Source organism: Agrilus planipennis, unplaced genomic scaffold (assembly GCF_000699045.2).
Source record: "Agrilus planipennis isolate EAB-ADULT unplaced genomic scaffold, Apla_2.0 scaffold224, whole genome shotgun sequence".
Classification (NCBI taxonomy): domain Eukaryota; kingdom Metazoa; phylum Arthropoda; class Insecta; order Coleoptera; family Buprestidae; genus Agrilus; species Agrilus planipennis.
The window spans coordinates 1-21,823 of NW_020439296.1; the positions used below are offsets into that span (position 1 = coordinate 1).

General features: G+C 32.4%; 4 protein-coding genes and 1 non-coding gene across 6 annotated transcripts in view; 2 read left to right on the forward strand and 3 right to left on the reverse strand.

Annotated features, from left to right (window-relative positions):
* Positions 1-6: 6 nt before the first annotated feature.
* On the reverse strand, positions 7-3,576 carry LOC108743227 (ubiquitin carboxyl-terminal hydrolase calypso). Its single transcript, XM_018478705.2, has 6 exons — positions 2,967-3,576; positions 2,343-2,816; positions 1,842-2,222; positions 1,283-1,542; positions 887-1,139; positions 7-569 (listed from the first exon to the last, which is right to left on the reverse strand). Exons 1-5 carry the CDS (start codon positions 3,448-3,450, stop codon positions 930-932), a joined length of 1,809 nt encoding a protein of 602 aa, XP_018334207.1. The 5' UTR covers positions 3,451-3,576; the 3' UTR covers positions 7-569; positions 887-929.
* A 467-nt stretch (positions 3,577-4,043) lies between these two features.
* LOC108743223 (dihydrolipoyllysine-residue acetyltransferase component of pyruvate dehydrogenase complex, mitochondrial) lies at positions 4,044-8,738 on the reverse strand. 2 transcript variants are annotated; one of them, XM_018478701.2, is made up of 6 exons: positions 8,401-8,738; positions 7,935-8,142; positions 6,838-7,180; positions 6,044-6,374; positions 5,244-5,543; positions 4,044-4,450 (listed from the first exon to the last, which is right to left on the reverse strand). In XM_018478701.2, exons 1-6 carry the CDS (start codon positions 8,520-8,522, stop codon positions 4,321-4,323), a joined length of 1,434 nt encoding a protein of 477 aa, XP_018334203.1. In that variant the 5' UTR covers positions 8,523-8,738; the 3' UTR covers positions 4,044-4,320. The 2 variants fall into 2 exon arrangements, with proteins under 2 accessions (XP_018334203.1, XP_018334202.1); XM_018478700.2 differs by having other exon boundaries at positions 4,045-4,450; positions 6,044-6,437; positions 8,401-8,735.
* A 358-nt stretch (positions 8,739-9,096) lies between these two features.
* LOC108743222 (protein brunelleschi) lies at positions 9,097-15,339 on the forward strand. The gene is made up of 10 exons (XM_018478699.2): positions 9,097-10,725; positions 11,720-12,061; positions 12,142-12,302; positions 12,358-12,598; positions 12,659-13,134; positions 13,426-13,748; positions 13,806-14,036; positions 14,139-14,488; positions 14,559-14,766; positions 15,058-15,339. The coding sequence occupies exons 1-10, from the start codon at positions 9,558-9,560 to the stop codon at positions 15,245-15,247; spliced, it is 3,690 nt and encodes a 1,229-aa protein (XP_018334201.1). The 5' UTR covers positions 9,097-9,557; the 3' UTR covers positions 15,248-15,339.
* Positions 11,240-11,451, forward strand: LOC112905608. Its single transcript, XR_003231912.1, has one exon. It is a non-coding gene; the product is annotated as a small nucleolar RNA U3 (small nucleolar RNA).
* Positions 15,340-17,635: 2,296 nt separating the features above from the next.
* LOC108743228 overlaps positions 17,636-21,823 on the reverse strand; it is an 8,464-nt gene continuing 4,276 nt past the window's right edge. The window contains exons 2-3 of the mRNA XM_018478706.2: positions 19,077-19,345; positions 17,636-17,890 (exon numbers count right to left, since the gene is read on the reverse strand). Of these exons, the coding sequence (XP_018334208.1) occupies positions 17,665-17,890; positions 19,077-19,345 (495 nt within the window). The 3' untranslated portion in view covers positions 17,636-17,664. The remainder of the gene's footprint in view (positions 17,891-19,076; positions 19,346-21,823) is intronic.

The following is a 21,823-nucleotide window of genomic DNA, read 5'->3' on the forward strand; positions in this document are numbered from 1 at the left end:
GGCAGTTATTCTCTCAATAATTTACGCAGTTTTTTTTTTATACTTTTGTGGTTCCATCATTTCCATGGATATATTAATGGGATAGCCGAACTAACCACCTTATGTCATCTGCATGGCAAGAGATCGGATTTGTTGGATTCCACCAGGGGCTGAACTTGGTTGTTGAGGATCATAGGGCAGGATCAGGTTCACGAGAAGCTCTTGAAGAGCAGGTACCGCATTAGTGCTAATATTGTATACAATAAAAGTAGAGGAGATTCTGTACTGTTAAAATATTAAAAACAAAAAAATTATTTGTATTTGAAATAAAAATAAATACAACGAACAGTATTTTCGTTTATTTATTCATTTAATTTTACTATTCTTTTGTACTTGTATCCTTTTTTACCAATATACAACACACATGCATGTTATCTGCATAAAACTACCTTGTAATTAAAATAAAAGCAACATTTACACAGTATTTTATAATTATTATTATTACACTTATCTGTGTAAAAATTGTTTTTAAACATTTGAAGTACTATTAACTTTTCATATCTCATTTTCAGCCTTCAAAGCAAATACTCCTGAAACAAAAATTGTACATTACATTTTAAAATTTTTCATGTGGTTAATGTACTACCAATTCATTTTACCTAATATAAGAAAAAAAAAAAAGTATTACACGGACCGGGTAGGGAGAAAAATTAGTTTCCACTAAGTCAGTTATGACTTCAGTTAACTCACAAACTATCTATAGGCAATATAAATCAATTTACACTAAGAGTATTCGACTTAATTTCTTCAAAGAAAACATTCTGATAAAAAAAAGAAGGATAACATTAGAAATGCACCGGCATCTTTTCAATACTTTTTAATTGCTATTTGTACTATTATTACTGACCTGTTATTTCATTTGTTCAGTTTCCACTTGTTAATTTTGCCGATTATTTTCTTCTCTTTACTTTTGATCTTCCCCTCTTCCTTTTATTTTCTTTTTTAGTTTTCGTAGTTTTAGGTGCAGGTACAGTGCCAGGCCTCTTGGGTACCAAAAGGTGCTGCTCTACTAGATCAGCTAGCTTTCCTTGTTCTGCTAACATAGATAAAAAGGTGCAAATAAAATCGTCGTAATTGTGCGTTCTTCTACAGTCATCGACCTGAAAAGAAAAAAAAAATCAAAAAAAGAATAATTAAGTATTGAAAATTTTTTAATGCATCAGATTCATTCTTACATATTATACTACTTGTGTTTATAAAATTTCTTAATGGTATTAAAACGATAAGAAACTTAACGCCTTACTTGATATTTGGTTTGTTTGTCGTTTTCGTCTTTGAGATTAATTTCGCAAATGCAGATCTCATTTTCCAAATTCCTCAAGAGAGCTAAGAGATCTTGAGGAGCAAATGTGTGCGGCTCGAGGAGTTCGGGGCTCTTTTTCTCTGCAACGACTGTATCGCCATCGCTAGTTTTCACTCTTGCATGTCCTGTATTTAATAGAGTTTTCTTTTGGCCACCAATAGGATTTTCTGTACTAAGTCGCTTCCCATTTGTATTAGAAACTGTAAAACAAAATACTCAATATTTAAAAGTATTACGAAGCATTAGTTATTTTATCCTAGAACAATAATCCTGTTTTCGGAAAATACTACCAACTAATTTTAAAATCATCATGATACACTTGTAATGCAAAGTGCTTTAAGTTTATTTATTTGCACAAGATTCTATCAGCCAAAAAGAGGATCTAAACGCTACATTAAGTAGTTTTTTAGTGCGATCATATTATGTTTATTTATTCCTTATAACTTTTTTTTCATTGATAAATAAATAAAATAAATTTAACAAAAAACATGTTTCATACCATTTTTTGAAGCATTACCGCTCTCTTTCTCCCTCTCTTCGTTTGCGACCCTTATTACTACAAACCTCTTGTAATCTTTTGATATAGGACTGTTTTGAGCCGCTGTAGCCCAATTCCACGCTTGAGTGGGAGAATTAAAAGCCGATCCGACTTCTGACGACGTTTCAGTGCTCGAAGTGCTTGGGGCAGGTGACGTTTGTATAGTTAATGGAGTTGAATAATCCAATGGACATAACATCACTTTATCTTTTATTTTTGGACCAATTTCTTGCTTTATTTCTTCAACGGGTTTCGATTCAGAAACAGAAACACTGACACTACAGTCAGCTGTCGATGTTATTACAACAGAAGTCGATGTAGAAGCAACCTCAGAAGAGATTACTAAAAGAAAAAGAGGAAGCTATAGCATTTATTCTGTATGGATAGTTAAGAGCCTTTATAAAAATTGGTGTACCTACCTCAAATTATAAAACTATCAAAACAAGAAATAATTAAAACTACCTGGCCCATTCTGTTCCTTTGTTGTGTCTTCATATGAAGCAACTATCTTCATTAAATCTGTTTTTACTTCTTCTCCTTCTACTGAAGGGGATTCTTTCTTTGCCTTCTCTTCTACACTATCCTTCTCCACTTTTGTCTCTGAATGTTTGATTTTCATCAGATGTTGCAGTGCATCCAAAACTATTTGTCTGTTTGTCTTTAACATTTTTAATTTATGTGTTATGGCCAAACGTCTGTCTGGCACAACAGCCATCAAATTGAATCTTATATCACACTGTTCTCCTGCAGCAATACCTAATCTATCACTCATCACACTTCTAAACTTCTCTGTCCAATCACCAAATTCAGTCCATGGACCATGGTCAATAGGAAAAGGTTTAAGACCGTCAAGTTCAAAAAGTCTACCATTAATAGGTACAAAACTAACAAAATGAAATGCTTCTCCTGTAAATCTTCCAGTTGAAACACCACTTCCTACAAAAATCAGTAACAACATTGCATAAAATATCCAAAACTATCTACAATTTTATAATCAAATAAAAGAGAACATGAAAACAGGAGAAATCACACTTAACCCAGACACGCAAGCTTATTAAAGAAAAAGAATTAAGAGAACATACCTACCTTTATCCAGCCTTCGTTTAGCTTGAGGCATTGCATGTGAATTATGTGCACAAGCAAGTTCAGGAGTATTTCCTATTGCCCAACCTTTATTATCCGGTGCCATACCTTGTGTGTGAGCTTTGAGCCTACTTAATGTTTCACCTAAATGAATGTTAGGACAGTTCAACAAAATAGAGATCAATGCATGAGTAGCACAACTATTAGGAACCATTTGCTGAGCAAAAAAGATGTTGTTTACAATTTCCTCATCTTTGACAAACACTTCCGTCTGTTCCACCACCTTCCGTCGAGATCTTCGTTCCTCCATCCATCGAAAAAGAAAAATAAAACCATAAACGGGACTGTCCAAAGGTTTGTTTAAATCATAAATTTCTTCAACTTGAACACCTTTCACACCAAAGTCTTCTAACAAAAGAGTGAATAAACCCGGATCGCTTTCCAATTCAAGCCATCCTTCCGTTAACTCTTTAATATCCACAGGCATCGTATTATCTATTTCATATTGTACTAACTCAAAAAATACTGTTAAATTCTTTAGACTATACTTTTATCAAACTATTTGAAACACAACTACTGACACTTATTTTATGGGTTATTTCTATTATCTGTGGGTTTTTTTATCAACCTGGTCCATAGAAAACGTCATAGATAAGTAGGGTATGGTCATTGGTCTTCAGTTGAAACGTCAAAAATTAAAAACTTCAAAGAGCATAGATTTCAAAAGCTACTCATCTACTGCCAAAAGTTCATCACAGAAACGTTCACCTACACCAATCGAATTATGAAACAATATTAACTTTAAAATAGATCAGAGCATAACAAGCTCGCACAAAATAAGAAAACTTTTTACTGAACAACTTCTAGTATATTCATTTAAAAAAATCTATATTAAGATTATTAATAACGACAAAAAATAAAGTAACTTACTTGCCATGACTAATAAAATAATAACCAAAACAGCTTATACCAAAAATTCAAGTTTGATTATACCAAGAATAAATTCGTTATAATTTGATTTTTTTGTGGTATCTTAAATACAAGCTAGATAAGTAACTAAAAAAGTACCTTCATAAAGAAAATTCCAACTAGGGCGTCTAAATCAATTTTATTTACAATACCGATATTTATAAATTAAACAACATACGACTTAAAATTTTTTAAAATGCAAACAGGAACAAGCTGATAAATGATATAGAACGAATTCGAATTGTAAATGAGCGGTAAAACTTAAAAGATATGAATTGTATATCAGTAATTACAGTAATATAATATTTCGGCGTTCCAAGGTAAAAGGTAGAAACCGGTAGAAAAAAAGGTCCAACGAAAATGGCAGGCAATATAACAAAAATAAAATTTACAAGATCATATTCTCGGGTTCCTCCAGGCATTCGGTAAAGGCCTGCATCCACTCCGCTGCTACGGCTCCATCTACTGTACGATGATCGCAACTTGCCGTCGCATGCATAATTTTGGCAACTTTGAATCTAAGTTTTTAAAATTAAAATTAAATTTTAATGCAAAATAAAATAAAAAAAGAACAATTTTATAAGTCCAATTTAAGTGACCATAATTTACAGAATCAACAGAAAAACCAAAATATATATTCTGTTAAATTTTCATTAAGTTTAAACTCATGTAATAGCAAATTGTTATCAAAAATAGTGTAATTTACAATATATTACAGTATCAGTGCTATTACTTGACGTTTTTTTTCTCAATTTCAATGATTTAAAAACATGCCAGTTTTATTATCAAAAACAACGTAAACATTAAATAGTTTGATTAACCCAGTAATATAGTCAATTTAGTAAAATTTTAAGTATTTATATCAAATATACTTTTTAACCAGCAAAATATCATAAATGAAAGTTCAAAGTTTTCGTTGTTTATAAAGAAATTCCTGACTTTTTTGACCTGATCAGTGATGCTATTTTTCCTGATCATTTTCTTCATACCAAAATTGAAAACAATTTTAATGTACAGTATGTCACAGTAAGACCCTCTAGTATTAAATCTCTCGAATTTTAAAAATCCGAATAAGTAGTAGATTTAAGTATCAAACTAATAGACTACTATTTATTGTTTTTCACAGATTAAAATTTCATACCAAGGCGATTATTATATTTTCTCACTTACAACGAATTTACGTAAATTCCCTGACTATTCAAAATTTGTATTTTAAACTTGGTTTTAATGATTGTTCATTTCATCAAATTAGGTAGTAGGGCTAATCGTCAATCTAGGAATTTATGAACGTATGTGTGAAAAAAAACTCACCCTTTCTCTGATTTATCGGGGACTAGCGTATCATTAGTTGCTCCGATAGCGATAATGATACTATGTGGGGGGTTAATGACAGCGGTAAAATGCGTTACACCCATCATCCCTAAATTAGAAACGGTAATGGTACCACCTTGAAATTCGTGAGGTTGCAATTTGCCATCTCTTGCCTTTGCTGCAAGTTCCTTCATTTCTGAACTAATCTGGATAACACCTTTGTCGTTTACCTCTTTTACGATAGGAGTAAGGAGGCCTTTAGGCGTTGCAACTGCTACAGCCACGTCAACGTTTTTATACCTTAAAAAATATATATTAATAGTAATTAAGATTCCATTGATTTTCAGAATATATATAATGGAAGTAATCAATGTAATGTAAGAATGTGAAATATGTTTTTAAAAATAACTGCAATACATATTATTATTGCATCGCAATAGGTTACATTTTGGTTAATAGGAAATTTAACTTTGCCTGTATAAGGGTAAATTTAAAAAGAGGACGAAGTCTTTTGTTTCGTTTCTTCGTCACAAAAAGGGAAGTAGGACGAAGCGAGGGCCGCGAAATTTTTAGTCCTTAATCAATTGACTTTTCAATGAATCAATTATGGGTTCCAGATATAAAATCCTATTAGCTATATTTTGTAGCGGTGTATGTTGTTCTTTTAATACACTTTTTATTTTGGAGAAGTGTGCTTGTGCTAAACTCGTTTTACGAAATTTACCTGATTCACGTTAGCATATCTAGATATTTCTAATTATAATAAAAATTTAACTAGTTGTAATAATAATTTAACTTACTGTCTAATTACGTCGCCCAACCAGGATGAATTCGCTTCTGGAACGCGTTTAGAGGCGGCTGCTGTTGCCTTGATGATGAAATCATTCACGCTCACCTTAACTCCCTTTTTCTCGTATTTTTTGTTGACGCGCTCTCGGAATTTAAGCAATTTGTCCACGTTAATGGCCATCGTCACGTAATAGTGTGGTATTTGAACCTTGGATTCAGTAAGTCGCTTTGCTATTACTGCACGCATGTTGGTGACGGGAATGTCGACATGAGCAGCACCTGGAGCTGGAGTGGGTGCCTTCGGGGGTGCACCTGGTGAGGATGGTGGTGGAGCTGGTGCACCTGCGGATGCGGCAGCTAATTTGTCAAGATCCTTAGACGTAATAGAGCCGAAAAGGCCTGAACCTGACGATTGGGAATGATAATGTGTTACACTATTATTATCCCTTTTAATATAGGAACTGACGGAAAAAAGGTGGGATGTAAATAATTACGTCGGATCAAGTTAGGTTGGATTATAAAATTGTAATGCTCTTACAAGTTAGCGTTCATAAAAAAGAACATCAAAGTAAAAAATTTTAGGAACTTTTTTAACACTAAAGATTCTACGCGACTTTTGGAAAAAAATAAATTAAAAAAACTAACTGTAAACAGATAAAATATGTAACTAAATATTTCCTTTTCATTTTTCCTTGTCCTCATAATATTGATATTTTTATAGCAACAGTCTTAAGTGAAGTCTCAACATTATCGTAAGCCCGAAATTTATGATGCTATTAAACAACAAAAAATAAGAAATGAATACCTTTTCCTTGTAACCTAATATTCTTCTTTTCGGCAAGTCCCTTGGCCATAGGGCTGACTAGCACTCTTCCCCCTTGTGGAGGTGTATCGGACGCTGCAGCAGAAGCAGCAGCAGGAGCCTGAGGAGCCGCAGCTGCGGGTTTAGGAGCTGGTGCAGATGGGGCGGGCGCAGCTGCGGCAGGAGATGGAGAGCTATCATCTTTAAAATCTTTGAATTTTGCAACATCTTCTTCTTTTTCAACAATGATACAAACCAGTTTTCCAATTGGTATATTTTTGACTCCTGCAGGAACCAAAATCTTAGCCAAATATCCTTCTTCGGGTGTTTCAAAACCCATGGTTGCCTTTCATAAAAAACGTTAATTTTGAAATCATCATCATATCTATGTATTATTTCTGTAACGCAACATATATTCTTTGCAACTTCTACTAAACCATGAAACTATGCATTTATAAATTCAGTTTCATTTTGTTATATTCAAATTATCGCGTTTAACTTACTTTAAATATTTTTTTAAACATATACATATACATACAAGAACATATTTTGCATGCATTTTGAATCGCAGTTTTGTGTACCAAACAAAGTTACATGCATTTAATTTTTTCTTATTTAAAATGGCAGGTATGATTATTTTTACAAGAATATATATAGTATGTCATGAACAGTTCCAATCAAATGCAAACTTCCACGTTTATTATGCAATATAGACAGCAGGTTTTTTCCAGAATTTAATGGAGGTCACTGGGACAGTTAAGAGGGTTGTCTGTAGCATACCTATCTATTTAAGAAATTAATATTTTTTCATAGGTACAGGAAAGTTTTTAATAAGTACTTTGTTCTGCTTTCCTACCCTTCCTGTTTTCAAAATAAGGGTATAAATTAGGTACCCATTGATACTATTATATAATAATATTTTAATATATTATATAAAATTAACTACTATGGAGTAGGGGTGTTGGAACTGTTTTTTGTTCTAAATAGGGTAATAGTCCAAGAAAGGTTAGGCACTTCTGGCATAAACAGGCAAATTTTATCAACAAAAAATAAGCCAGTCAATCTATGAAGCTAATGAAACAACAAATTACTTAATTTACCTTATCAGTCTCAATTTCAGCCAATAGATCGCCCTCGTTAAGTTTATCCCCTTCTTTTTTTTCCCAGCTTATAATCGTACCTGTCTCCATAGTTGGCGACAAAGCAGGAAGGGGTACTTTTATATGTGGTGGGTAACTGCTGTAATTTCGTACTGTTTGAAAATTCCATTTTGCTGGTTTAGCTTGATTAAAAGCAGTTACTTCTTTTCTAGAAAATATAACCCTTTATAGTCAGATAGAATAAAATGAGGTAGTATACATAGCTAACATTCTAAAGCTATATAAACAAACAATTAACGTTAGTTAATTACAACGGTAGTTGCTAAAAATAAGTTACTAATAGCTTTAATGTAAAAATTTGGTAATTTTCTACAGGAATGTAAGGTTAGGTTGGAAAGGATAACCTAAAACAATAAAAGGGAAAAGGTTACGTAAATTCTTAATTTCATTTTATTTTTAAAAATACCTGTTTAATAATTCTTTATTAGAACAGCAACCGGCAGAAATAGAACGAAGAGCAGTCCTTGACACTGATTTTCTTATTGTTTGTTTAATTAAACTGTTTCGTGCTATCGTTCTACAAAACATCTTACTTCTTAAATCAAACTAATATTTTTAATTTTTAAATTACTTATAATTCACTGAACGTTGAAGATATTTTATAAATTAGAAAAAATACCGAGGGCGATTTATTGGTGTAGAAGAGCAAAGTTAACACACAACCAAACACGCAACCTAGGTCATTTAAAAGACTTTACTTTGAACCATTTGACTGATAGGAATTTCAGCACATACAAGTATTACGTCAAAATGTCAAATTTGTATGTTATCAAACCGCGTGATTCTTTCATTATTAATAGTGTGTGAATAAAATTAATCCTAAAATTGAAAATTAAAAATTTGCTTCAAAATTTAAAAAAAAACAATAGAGAGAACCTGATATGATTTATAAACGATTTTGAATGTAAATGTATAATAATAATAATAAAAATATAAAATCTTCATACAATTTATAAACCACAAATCAAACTTTATAAATACTTAAGACTTAAGAATTCTACTATTTTTAAAACTGGTAAGCTCCCGCGCTAAAGGATCGTTTATACGATCGCTGACGTCATCTACAACAGAATCAGTTTGAATCTGTTATAAATATAGAATTAATGTATTAATTTACAGCGTCATTGGTAAATAAGAAGATATGAAGAACAACGTTTTCTTATTATTACAGTTGCTCGTTTTCCACCATCCAAATTGTACAGGTATAAATGTGTGAATGTCACTTAAAAGTTACAACAAATCCTACATCTTAAATCATAGATAAGATAATCAAAATAACTGCTATAAGACTACTTCGCTATCTCTGCTACTGATGACATGACCGGTTGAAGTGACAGAACAAATGATTTTGACAATCATATGTTAATAGTAAATAAAATAAAGAAACATAGGGAAGTAACTTATTACAATTTTTTGAAATTTATTAATTACACAATGTGACACACTTGTTCTAAGTACCATGAAGAAATTGGTTGGGAACAAATTTTATGTCTCCGTCAGCTACTTATTATTGATTGCTGTTAACATTCGGCTTAAATAGTTCCTTAAAAATAGAGTTCTTCAATGCGTTCTTCAGTAAGTTACATCCTTTCGAGTACCACAACTGAGCCTAACATGTCTCATCCAGATTATGAACAACTAGCTCATGATCATGCAGCCCTTTTGGTTCTAGTAAGGCAGATAGGATCACAGTTGAAAAATAAAATGTTCAACAAGTTTTACGATCGTATATCTCGCCTAAACTCTGTCAATATAACTGATTCTGTGGGTCAAGTTAGAAACATATACATTCGATATGTTAAAGAACATCCTGTGGAGAATAACCTTTGGGGTGATTTTCAAACTCATAGGAGACTGTTAGGGCTTGTAACATTTGGAAAATATGATTCACAGCAAGAGCTTAATGATATTTGTAGAGTTCATGAACAACTAAAAGTTAAATATATTACAACCCTTTTTGATTCTCGTTGTATTTTATTTGGACCAAGCAGTGACAGTCCCACAGAAGAAACTACATCTAGTGATGCAACTAGTTCAATTAGTAGTTCTACAGATGCACATTCTATTAAAACAACTGAAAAAGATTTAGAAAAGAAAGAGTTATATTTTGAAGAAAATGATAAAGAAGTTTTTACAACTCCATCAAATTTCAAGACTCGTGCTCTGTTTTACAGTGAAACAGATCCATGTGCTGATCTAGAAGCGCATTTGACCGATTTTTTGAATTCTCTTTTCTGGGTTCTCGAATCTAAACGTTTGGAGCGTTCTAGAGAAAAGTTAGAACGTGTTTCGCTATTGCTTGCCCCTTTTGAAAAGAAAGATTTTGTTGGACTTGACATGGAATCACGAAACAACAAAAGACGTTGTACTGGACGGTCAACAAAACATTTAGGAGATTTGTGTTTACAAGCAGGTCTAATAACAGAAGCCTTAACGCATTATCATAATGCAGCAGAAACACTTAAATCTGTAAATGACTGGTTGTGGCTTGGAGCAGCTTATGAAGGGCTATGTACTGCTACGGCTTTAGTTCTGTATCCTAACATATACAGAAATGCCCCTTTACACCGTAATTCGAGTTTGCAAGAAGGCTCTCCCAAGAGATCAAATTCAATAACTACCCCTATATTGGATATAGTAAAAAAGGAGGTACCCAATACTTTACCACCAGAAGAAATCTCAAAAAAATATCGAGAGGCAATTGTTCACTACAGTAAATATCAAAATGCCGGTAAGAAAACTAAAATTATCATTTGACCTTTTGCCGTCCTTTGTTGTCCAAAGTTAGGTTAAGTTATGACCACTTTCTTTTTGGAAACATCAAGTACCTCATCTATTTAAGGCTCACTTATTTATTTTTATGTTTCTTTGTAAAGTTAAATTTTAATTGGTACGTTTTAGATAAAAATAATGTGCGTCATTATGATAACCTATTCATATATCAGTTAAGTTATTCCACGTGGATTCATTTCTAAATTAAGATCATTTTTATTTACATAAAATCTAACTATGAGATGACGATAAGTATCCAAGCATACAGGTTTTAAAATAAATGAAACATGACTGAACATGACGTTATACTACGATGAGTAATATTTGTGTAACATAGATGTCTTCTGTCTTTTATTTCAAAATTTTGTTAGATCTAGTTGAGTGTATTTCCATGATGTGGCGCTATACTACTTGTATGCGTGAAAAATAAAATGATGATATCATGGCAAGAGTTGACCAGCCGTTTTCAATTTAAGATCATACTTCACAGGATCATTTCTGTAGTTGATCTTCGAATACTCTCAACTCAAAAGTTGAGTCGCTGTAACCACGAGGATGTGACATAGTTCCTTTTCCTGAGCGTGAGACTTGTGTTTTTGAATCTTTGTGATTTAAAAATACACACGATGATCGTTCACCCTCGAATTTCTATTTGAGGGGTTGGAAGAGGAGCATTCTGAGTGGTTACAATTTTACGATAATTAAAAACTAGTAATTGTTTGGAGTTAAGTAAGCTATACATAGCATCCCATTTACCAATAATTCCTTTGTCATTTGTTTTTGTCCTTATTTTTCTATTTTTAAATAGTTACCTTCCTCATTCGATAACACTATATTTACATTTATAAAAAAGTTTATAACAAAGTAGAAAAGGATAAGCAAATAAAAAACTAAGGAATAGATCTTTAAAGAAAATGTGTATGAACAGATAAATTTGTATTTTTTTTCTGTAGGAATAATAGAGACAGAGGCTTGCTTCAAAGCAGCCCGGATATCAGTAGAACAAAATCATCCACTGCAAGCAGCCAGTTTCCTTCAAAATGTGGTTTTTATAAATCTAACTCTTTCTGAACAGGAGAGGATTCAACGTTTCGAAACACTATCTGATTTATATATGCAAATAGGGTTTATGAGAAAAGCATCTTTTTGTCAAAGGCTGGCAGCCACACGATACGTTTCAGCTCAAAATCCAACCCCCAATTGGAGCCAATGCTATAACTTGATGTTGCAAAGTTTTAGGGGGCACAAGATAAGTTTGGATCCTACTGAAATGATGTCAACTAATGTTCAAGTCGGTATGTGATTTTAATATTCAATATGATGTCGTTAAGACAAACTAAAAATATTGAAAAGAAAATATCTTTGTATTTTCAAGGATGGTCCACTTTACAAATCCAATTACTTCAGGAAATCGTGGTTGCTGCAAAACGTATGGGTCACTCGGCCTTAGCAACTAGACATATGACCTTCCTGTTGCAGACTATGTGGCCCTATCTGTCAATTAACGATCAGAAAGAATTTGCAATACAGTTACAAGTAATAAGTTTCAAATTTTTATTTTTGCTATCTGATTTCTTTCTAAAACTTATAGTCGTTATCAGCTCAATGTGAAGGATCACCTGTGTCATTAGTTCTCGACAACGGTACAGTGATTCCCCCTGCGAATCTTACAAACATTCCTATTTGTGCGGGTTTTAATTTAAGAAACTTACAACCCCATTTGAGACCTCGAAAAATCCAAGTTCTAAAGCAAGATTCCGGCCCTTTCTTATTTACGCCAATAAACTTCGGTAGTTTGGAACGTAAAAGTGCCAAGGTCCAAAGTAAAATGGGTAATAAAAATAACTCCTTTTAATGACGTTTGATTCATGTTTGGTATAAATCATTTTTAGATTTCTTTTGGATTGAAAACGATCTTTGTGAAGTAACACTAAAATTAGTTAACCCATTACCATTTGAATTAAAAGTATCCAATATGCGTTTACTTACTTCTGGTGTCGTGTTTGAGTCGATACCGGAAACCGTTGTTCTTCCTTCGGATACGCCTACTTTAGTTACACTGAACGGTTCTCCTAAAGAAAGTGGTGAACTTGAGGTATTGGGTTATAGCACACACACGTTGGGGGTGAAGTCAAACTGTAGATTGCGATATATGAAGGGTTTCTTGCCGCAATACACCATCGAAGTGATACCCACCTTACCCACTGTGGAAGTCAAAACTTCATTACCGGAAAGCGCCACGTTTTCCACGTTTCAGAATTTTGAAAATGTCGTTACTTCGGCTAGTTTGAGTCTGTACAACGGCGAAAGTACTCAATGCGTCATCACCATTGCAAATACCAGTCAAGTACCCGTCGAAATGTTGGAGGTATGTATTATCCACATTCTTGAATGTTTTCAAATTATCACCTACAAGAAGATTTTCGTTAGCTATCTATTAAATATTTTCTATTAACGATGTATGAAAAAATATGATTATACCCTAACTGAGAATCATTATCTATTTATTCTTTGATTCCTGGACATCTCATCGTTATTTTTCTTTTAGTTGTAAGACAATTTTTTTCCTTTACTAGCTATCAGGCTTTGAAGCTGACATTTACCTATATAGTTTTACTATTTGTACTTTATTATGAAATCAGTTTTTTATTGCGAGTAGGTGTCTATTCAAAGTGTCCTGGAACCTTCACTTCAAGATCAAATTTTCAAGTGGTCGAACGACGACTTACAAAAGCAGTTACCACTTCTTCCTGGTAACAGTGCAAGTTTAACGATTAACTTGTACTCTGCTGCTAATTTCCTAGCTTCTGGTTTCAATGGACCGGAACTTAGTAGTGGAGTATTTGGAAGTTCACATGCCAGCAGTATAATGTCAGCCTCTGCGGGTCCTAGTTCCTTACCTTCGAGACTAAACTCGCCAGTACACAGTACCATGGGAAATAGTTTTCATGGAAGAAGAAATGACTTAAATTCCAGTTTTCGGTATGATAAATTAAGATCTATGAAAATATTTAATAACAGGGTGTGTTGTATTGATAGATCTTCTAATTCTGGACAGTCCAGTATGACGACAACAGGTTGTCGATCTCCTGGTGCATTGACTCTTCCTCAACATGTTGCATCTGCAGTAGTGGATGCACAGTTGCAACTCCGTTTTAGTGGAGGTTCAGGTTTCCAAGCAGGCTATTGCAGGTCTTGTTCAATTTTCATAACATTAGAAATGATCCCATCGATGCAAGTTACAAATTGGGATGTTCTGCCTGCCGAGACGTAAGTAAATAGACTTTTACACATTTAATGAGGTACTTTATTAATATAATAGCTTACTTAAATAATATTATGATGTGACCTGTTTTGGTTCACTCTGTAAAGGTATTCGCAATTTTATTTGGTTCTGGATGTGGCCAATTTGACTTCACAAGAGATGGAAGTATATTACACACCCAGTAAACATATGCTCATTGAGGGTCACGAAAGTTGTCGGGTACCAGTACCTGTAGATCGTTGTCCGTTGTCAAAATTGACTAAGTTTTACATGGAGCAAAAAAGTGGACTCGATGATCGACTAGATTTGGACAAAATTTGTTCAGAACATATTGCGAACTTGGTTGATTTATCTTGGCATTTGATGTCTACTGATACTAGGGGTAAAGCCTCACTTAAGGGTATCACGTTAACCCCAAACATGCTCGATATTGTACGCATGTCCCCCATACAATGGGGTAAGTCAATCAGAAAAGTTATACATCTAAAAAACATTTTGTTAAGTCTTTATTTTTAATCTATCCGTAGAAGTTTTAATTAACGATGGCTTGATAAAGCCTCAGGAGGAGGTAAATTGTGTCGTTGGAGAATGTTTGGAAATTAAAGTTGGGGTCAGTAATTGCTTTGAGAAACCCCTAAGGCAACTGACTTTGTCAGTTCAATTTTATCAGGATTACCAAAATGGGATGCAAAATTATCAGCTGGAAACTAGACTTGCCTTTACTGGAACAACAAAGTAAGAATTATTTTGCGTAATCGTTATTAACAAATTATACTATCTTCAGAACCATCAGCATATCGAACAATTTCAGTATATTTTTATTAAGAAAATAAAAAAATTAAGAAATAAATAGTCATGAATTACGTTTGCAAAATTCAATAAAATTTATTTCTTATATACAATAATTACCTACTTATAAGAGTTTTGGTAACTTAACAAAGATTTTTTTTATGAAAACAAGTTTATGGCATAAAATTTGGTATTTTTTATATAACTTTGTGTAAAATTACTTGTTCCTCAAAATAGGATTATTTTGCCGCCCTTGGAGCCGCAAGACAAAGCAAAACATGCATGTAATGTTGTATTCTTTAATTCTGGACACTACAAAATGGATATTCAATGTTCTGCTCCAGAATGTTTAGCTTCAACACCGAGTGTTAACACAACAGGTCATATTTGGCGATTCCTGCCAGCAATAGAAGTTAATGTAAATTAAGTATTAATTTTCCTTTACATGTATATGTATTACATAGAGTATTTATTTTTTATTATGTATGTAAGACTGAATAAAATGTGAAAAGATTAATACTATAATGCTTCTTAGTTTATACCTGGTGATCTAATTTAATTGAATAATTGATTGCTAAGTAAAAAATCTGTTAACCTTTTCCTTGAGTGATTCTTTTGGTTGTTTCGTCTTAAACAGTCAGAATAGAAATAGAGTAGCACGCATAATTTCATGGTGCTAACGGTTTTCGAATGCGGTAACAATTAGGTATACTTGCTGGCATTTTTCCTAAAATATATAAAAAAAAGCGCACGTAAAATTACGATTAAATGCAAGCCAACTACTGTAGTATAAAAGGGGATGTTAATGTAAAAAAGTACGTAGAATCTCATGGTGCTAACGGTTTTCGAATGCGGTAACAATTAGGTATACTTGCTGGCATTTTTCCTAAAATATATAAAAAAAAGCGCACGTAAAATTATTGAGAAATAGACGTTAGTTACTGAGCCTTGAGAAGTAATTATTTTGTAAAAATGTACGTACAATATCATAGTGCTAATGGTATTCGAGTGCAGTGTCAAATAGGTACCTACCGGCATTATTCTTGCTAAAAATATGTATAATAATTTACAATTAGACATAAAAAAGCGCTCGCGAAATAATTGAGAGATGAAAAGTGTTTAATAAACTTTGACAAATTATATCTATGTAAAAAAATGCGTATAAACTTATGGTGCCATCGTACCATCCGGCCTATTTTTACTAAAATATTTGAAACAGTTTAAACATAAAAAAGCGCTCGTGAAATTAGTGAGAAGCTTTGAGATATGATTATATAAAAAGTTTCGTATAATTTCATGGTGCCAACGGTTTTCAAGTGCGATGTCAGATAAGTACCTTCCGGTATTATTTTTACTAAAAAGTATATAATAATTTAAACATAAAAATCGTTAAATTATTGGAAGATGGAGGGTATTTACCAATCCTCATCTCAGGCTCTTACTTTTACCCTTTCCTTTCACTTCATATACACATTGAAACTCTTTCGCCACTATGATTTTTTTATATTTTTTACAAAATGGAAATATCATTAAATTTAGTGCTTACACGGGCAACAATTGATCTGTGATAGAGTTTAATTGATACAGTATTGGTATCAAAGATAGTGCTTTTTTTTAGTTAATTTAAATTCATCTATTAAATTGTTACATACTGTATAGGAACAGAAGGTCATAATATGCAACTAATTTCTAAACATCTATATTAAGACCTCTAGTCTGTTTTGTTATATTTTATAAAAATATTTCAGTCATACAGACAGGATAACTTTAGTGATCCTAACAAAGATTTCGGTTTTTTATTTGATGTAGTTGTGACGTAAAAATTCTAAAGAATACAACTTNCGTTGCTTCACTTCCTAAAGTACTGAAGGGTGAAATCTCAGCTTTGTAATGATAGAATACTAACTTCTAAATTTATACGTCACTTCACTTCCTAAAATACTGAGGGGCGAAGTCCCAGCTTTGCAAAGATGGAATTGTAATTTCTAAATTAAACGTTGCTTCACTTCTTAAAGTATTAAAGGCAGTTGATTCCAAGTACATAAATGTTAAACGAGATACCCAGTTGTAAAGTAAAAAGTATCCGAATCCGTTATCCGGAAAAAGTATCCAGAAACGGTACAACTAAAAGCATATGTATCATATATTTTTATATTTGGGCGCTATCGCTGGTATCCTTGTCCAAAATCCGGATACATTTTACCAGCATTCGAACCCAGCTCTAAGAATTTTTTTAAAGGTGAATCCCATTCTATACTCGTTATTCTTTCCATAGTTAATAAACTTACCATTCTTCGTGAAAGCTGATGTTCTAACTTTTACTGAGATATAATTGAAAGACCGTAGTATCGTGTCACATTTTATTTCTCTAGGCAAGACACTCTGATAAGTTGATTAAAAATTTCGCGGCCATGGTCTTTTTTATATACAAATTAAAAATTAAATCTAAAATAACGTAGCCCTTCTCTGGCGATTTCCTGGCGACTAGTTGGAATAGCACCTCCACTTCTTCCTATCTTGAGCCAAAGAGAAAGGGAAACAACTTCACCTCCCCCCACAAGTCAACTAAATCCCCAATTACCAACTAAACTCTAGACTATAGAGAATAGATAAAAGTTCAACAGGTGATTGGGGGAGTATGGGTTTTTATGAGATTGTAATAATAATTGTGTACCTACTATGACATACGAACTAAGATGGATGGAGAGGTCGGCAAGATTGTGCAGAAGCAATTTAAAAAGTGGTTCATTACCATCAATCAACATACAAAATAGTCTGTATCAACTAAACAACTTTAATCCTAAAAATACTGGCGTACTGTTTGATTAATATAATGAAAAGAAGTTAAAATAAATATTTTATTCTTTCGAAACTTGTAAGTAAAGGTTGAACGAAATTCCAAATTACGCTAAATAGCACTACCACTTTGGTAAATATTACTGTATCGGGAGAGACTTTGCTTGTATACCACCTTTTATCTAAGGCTAAATAAAGGGCAATTGTGCCAGCAACAAACGTTCCAATTCCACAAAAAGCGTGAATTAATTTATGAAGACTGGGACTTATAAACCTTAAAAATAAAACAGTAATAAACTTTAAAAGTAGTGTAATAAACAATATTAAAAAGTTTTAAAAACTTTTTAAGGTAGTGTAATAAACAACTTTGCCGTATGTTTGAAAGTTACAGAGAGGGCTGTGTTAGAAATACACTTAGACCTTCGGACTTTCATGTCTTTATTTTTTATATCGTTACAACATTTCGACTTCTCCAGCCGTCATCAAGTAACTAATTGTAAACTTAAAACTACGGGATTTATATTGTGTTGCACCACAAAAAGAAACGAAGAACTGTATACATAAAATTCCATGTGAAAGCGGTCAGTTCTACATCGGGGAAACAAATAGATCGTTGGCAAATCGGATAAAAGAACATTTATCATATAGCAGGAAAGAATAGAATATGGAAACCGCTGTTGAAATTAATTCTGGAACTGCAACCCAATCAACCGAAACGGAACATCACGCCCGAATGGTCAATTAATTATAAAAATCCCGAAGTTTTAAGTTTACAATTAATTACAAAGTCGAAACGTTGTATTTCTAACTTTGTACGTACTTATCACTTATTATTTAAATACTGATGGAAATGCTGTATCAGTTAAAAATGGGCTTATTAAAGTTATTTTTGTACAAAATAGTTTGAAAATAAAAAGGAATTACTTCATTAACGGTAAGTAAACATAAGCTGCATATTAGAATCATTTTAATCATTTTAATGAATAATTTTTCTATTATTAATGTGAAAATTCATTTTTAATTTTTATCTACTATAAATTTCCTCAAATTAATGAGGAAAAATTGTTGCTTCTGTCACATCCTCGCCGGGAATGGAACCCTCGACCTTTTGCTTTACGCACTAGAGCGTTGGTGTGTTACAGGCAAATAATGAGGATATCGTGGATAGAGAAGGTTACAAATGAGGAGGTATTGGAAAGAAGAGGAGAACAGATGTCACTATGGAAGTCAGTAAGAAATAGAAGGGCACATATTAGAAGCAGAAATAGGAGTTAAGAGGAGTAAAAGTAGATAGAGTTAGGATACTGTTCACAAATAGTTAAGGATGTGAGATGTTCTAGTTTTAGGAAAATGCGAAGATTAGCTCAGGATAGGAAAAAGTGGGGGTGCGTGTCCAATCAGTCTTAGGGCTGACAATCTTATGATGATGATAAGTGTAATAAATAAAGAAATTAACAAACCTTTTAAATTGAACAGCAAACAGCGCTGAAAATCCATTAACAAATGTTGGAAGTGTAAGTATTAGAGAAGCTAGTCCAGCTTTTGAATGATGCGAATAAAAATGCACTGAGCGCTCTTTGAACAACCAAAAGAATCCGTATAAACAAAAACCTGCGCTCATTACCTGAGCTACTAGGTGTATGATAGTTTTACTATTGTGGGAAACATATTTGGTGATGACATTATGAGGAGATATTGCTATTATGCCCTCCAACATCAATAGCATCCACTACAAAACATAAAAAATATTTTTACAAAAAAGTACTTAAACGTTGCAGTACGTTACTATTGGCATACTTACTTACCTATTAATTAAATAATTTTAAAAAATGCCCTAAAGCATGTAAAATATACTTGCTTAAAAGTATTTAAATACAAATACAAATAAGTAGGTACTTAGCTTGTGATTTTCTATCGGAAAATATATTTACATTATTATAACTGTTATAACAACTTTCTGAACAATTTATACATAATCATAAATTTTCGTTAAGCTGAATTGTTAAAAAAATGTTATAACAAAAATTTGAAACAGTATTTGCAAAATCAAATAAAATAAAGAAATATTTGTATTTAAATACAAATCATAAGCGCTTTCTACTAATAAAAAAATATGACACCTTTTCTATTATCTTCTCCTAGACGTTACAACAATAAAATTGCGGGTACGAATTACTACGTTTTTTAAGTCCTTTTCACCTATTTTCGGGGAAAAATAAAATTACGTGTCGGAAGTGTTAGTACACTTAGAAAAAAAAAAATTTACGTCTTAATATGAGATGTGATTAAAACAAATAATAATTCTAATACTTTAACGTGAAATCGAAAAATACTTTTAAATTTAAAAATAGTAATGTGATTGATTTCAAATAGAAATAAACAGATATGTAATTACATTACATACATTATTAAATACAATTCTTATTGAGCTATTAACAGTATATTGTAGGATTAAAAAATTCACTTAATGAATTTTATAAGAGATGTAATTGAATTATCACTAAAGTTAGGTAAGGAAAAAATCTATTTACAATGATATTGTTTTTTTTTTAATTCTACAATGATTTTTTTCTGAGGATACCGTTGTTTTTTTTTATTGACGTTTATATTCACAGATTGTTGGCCAAAATAAAATTCAACTCGTTATTTCATCTGTTTACTTAAAAACGTATTTAATGAGATGATAATAAGGTGCGATAATCCCACAGCGCGAGAATACAGGTCGCACTTGGCACTTTTTTTGTAACATTTCTTTGTTAATCGATTAGTAGAGTTTGAATTTCAATTTAACTTTATTTGACATAGATTTATCACCAATTTAGATAAGTTTAATTAGGTATAACAGTCAATCAGACATTCAAAGTATGGTAGCTTATCAGACGATAAATACGTAAATATGTATAATCACATCTGAAATTATCGGGTTGTTCGGAAAGTCATTTCGTTTTTTCCCGACACAGGATTTAATTGTATTCTTTTGCACCCAAATTCACATTGGTCAAAAACCTCCTCGATCAGTTTTTTGCCAACAAAGACCAAAAATTTTATGAGCGTGGAATTATGCTACTACCAGAAAGATGGCAAAAGGTGTTGGACCAGAACGGTCAATATATAATTTAATAATGATTTGTTTATTATACGAAAACTGTCCTTCATTTNTTGACTTAAAGACATTACAAGTATATATTTTCATTTTTGAATTAAATTAAAGTGTAAACCTTTTCGAATGAATCTTAACAGTGAATTTCTTTTATTGAGAAACCAAATGGGGCAAAATATTTAGTTCATAAAGTACTAGTTTTTGCAAAATTTGAATTGAATTCAACCCCCACACATAACAAATCCTCCGGAAAGGAAACAACAAGAAGTATGCTTTTATCTTATTTGGAAAAAGAAAGTTCAAATTTTAGGTATTCTATTTTCCAATTAATATATTCCTCAAAATGGACACTACTTCCGAAAATATTCCTATTATCTATTACAAATGGAGTGTTAGTAGAATTTGAACGAAAATTACGGTACAATTTGATAATTTTTGAAAAATTCGCAACACTAGCAATATAGAAGAAAAAATCGAATTTAAGATAACGAAGATGCAGGGTGGTGAGACGGGTTACCGTCTTCACCCACCCTATGTTAATTTCCCCATTTATTCGTTCCTCAATTATCTAATAAGGTATGTTAAGATTATTATTGTACTATTAGGTTATTAATTAACTAAAGTTGAATTGTTGACTAGTCATTCAAAATTATATATAATCCGCTTTCAATTTTAAATTAGAGTAGTTATATCTCATCTCTAAATATATAAAATTCGTTGCTGTATAACATGGTGGAGTAGTTATGTCTTATATCTCAAAATATTATATATACGAGGGCGGTTCAATAAGTACCCGTGTTTGAAGACAGAGGACGTTCCTGAGGGAAATTGGTGTTGTCATCGTGTGCTGCCATCTATCAAGCCACGTCAAAACGAATTTCAGACTGATTGATAGGTTAGTTTGGATTTGGGAACCATTCCACTCAGACGTGTTTCGTTATTTTCGCTAAGATGGAAAAAGAGCAGTATCGTTCGGTAACTCGCTTTTTGTTTTTGGATGGGAAAAAATGCGAGGAGATGAAAACAAAGTTGGATACTGTTTATGGAGACATTTCGCCATCTACGACCACAGTTAGATATTGCTTCAACGAATTTAAACGTGGGCAA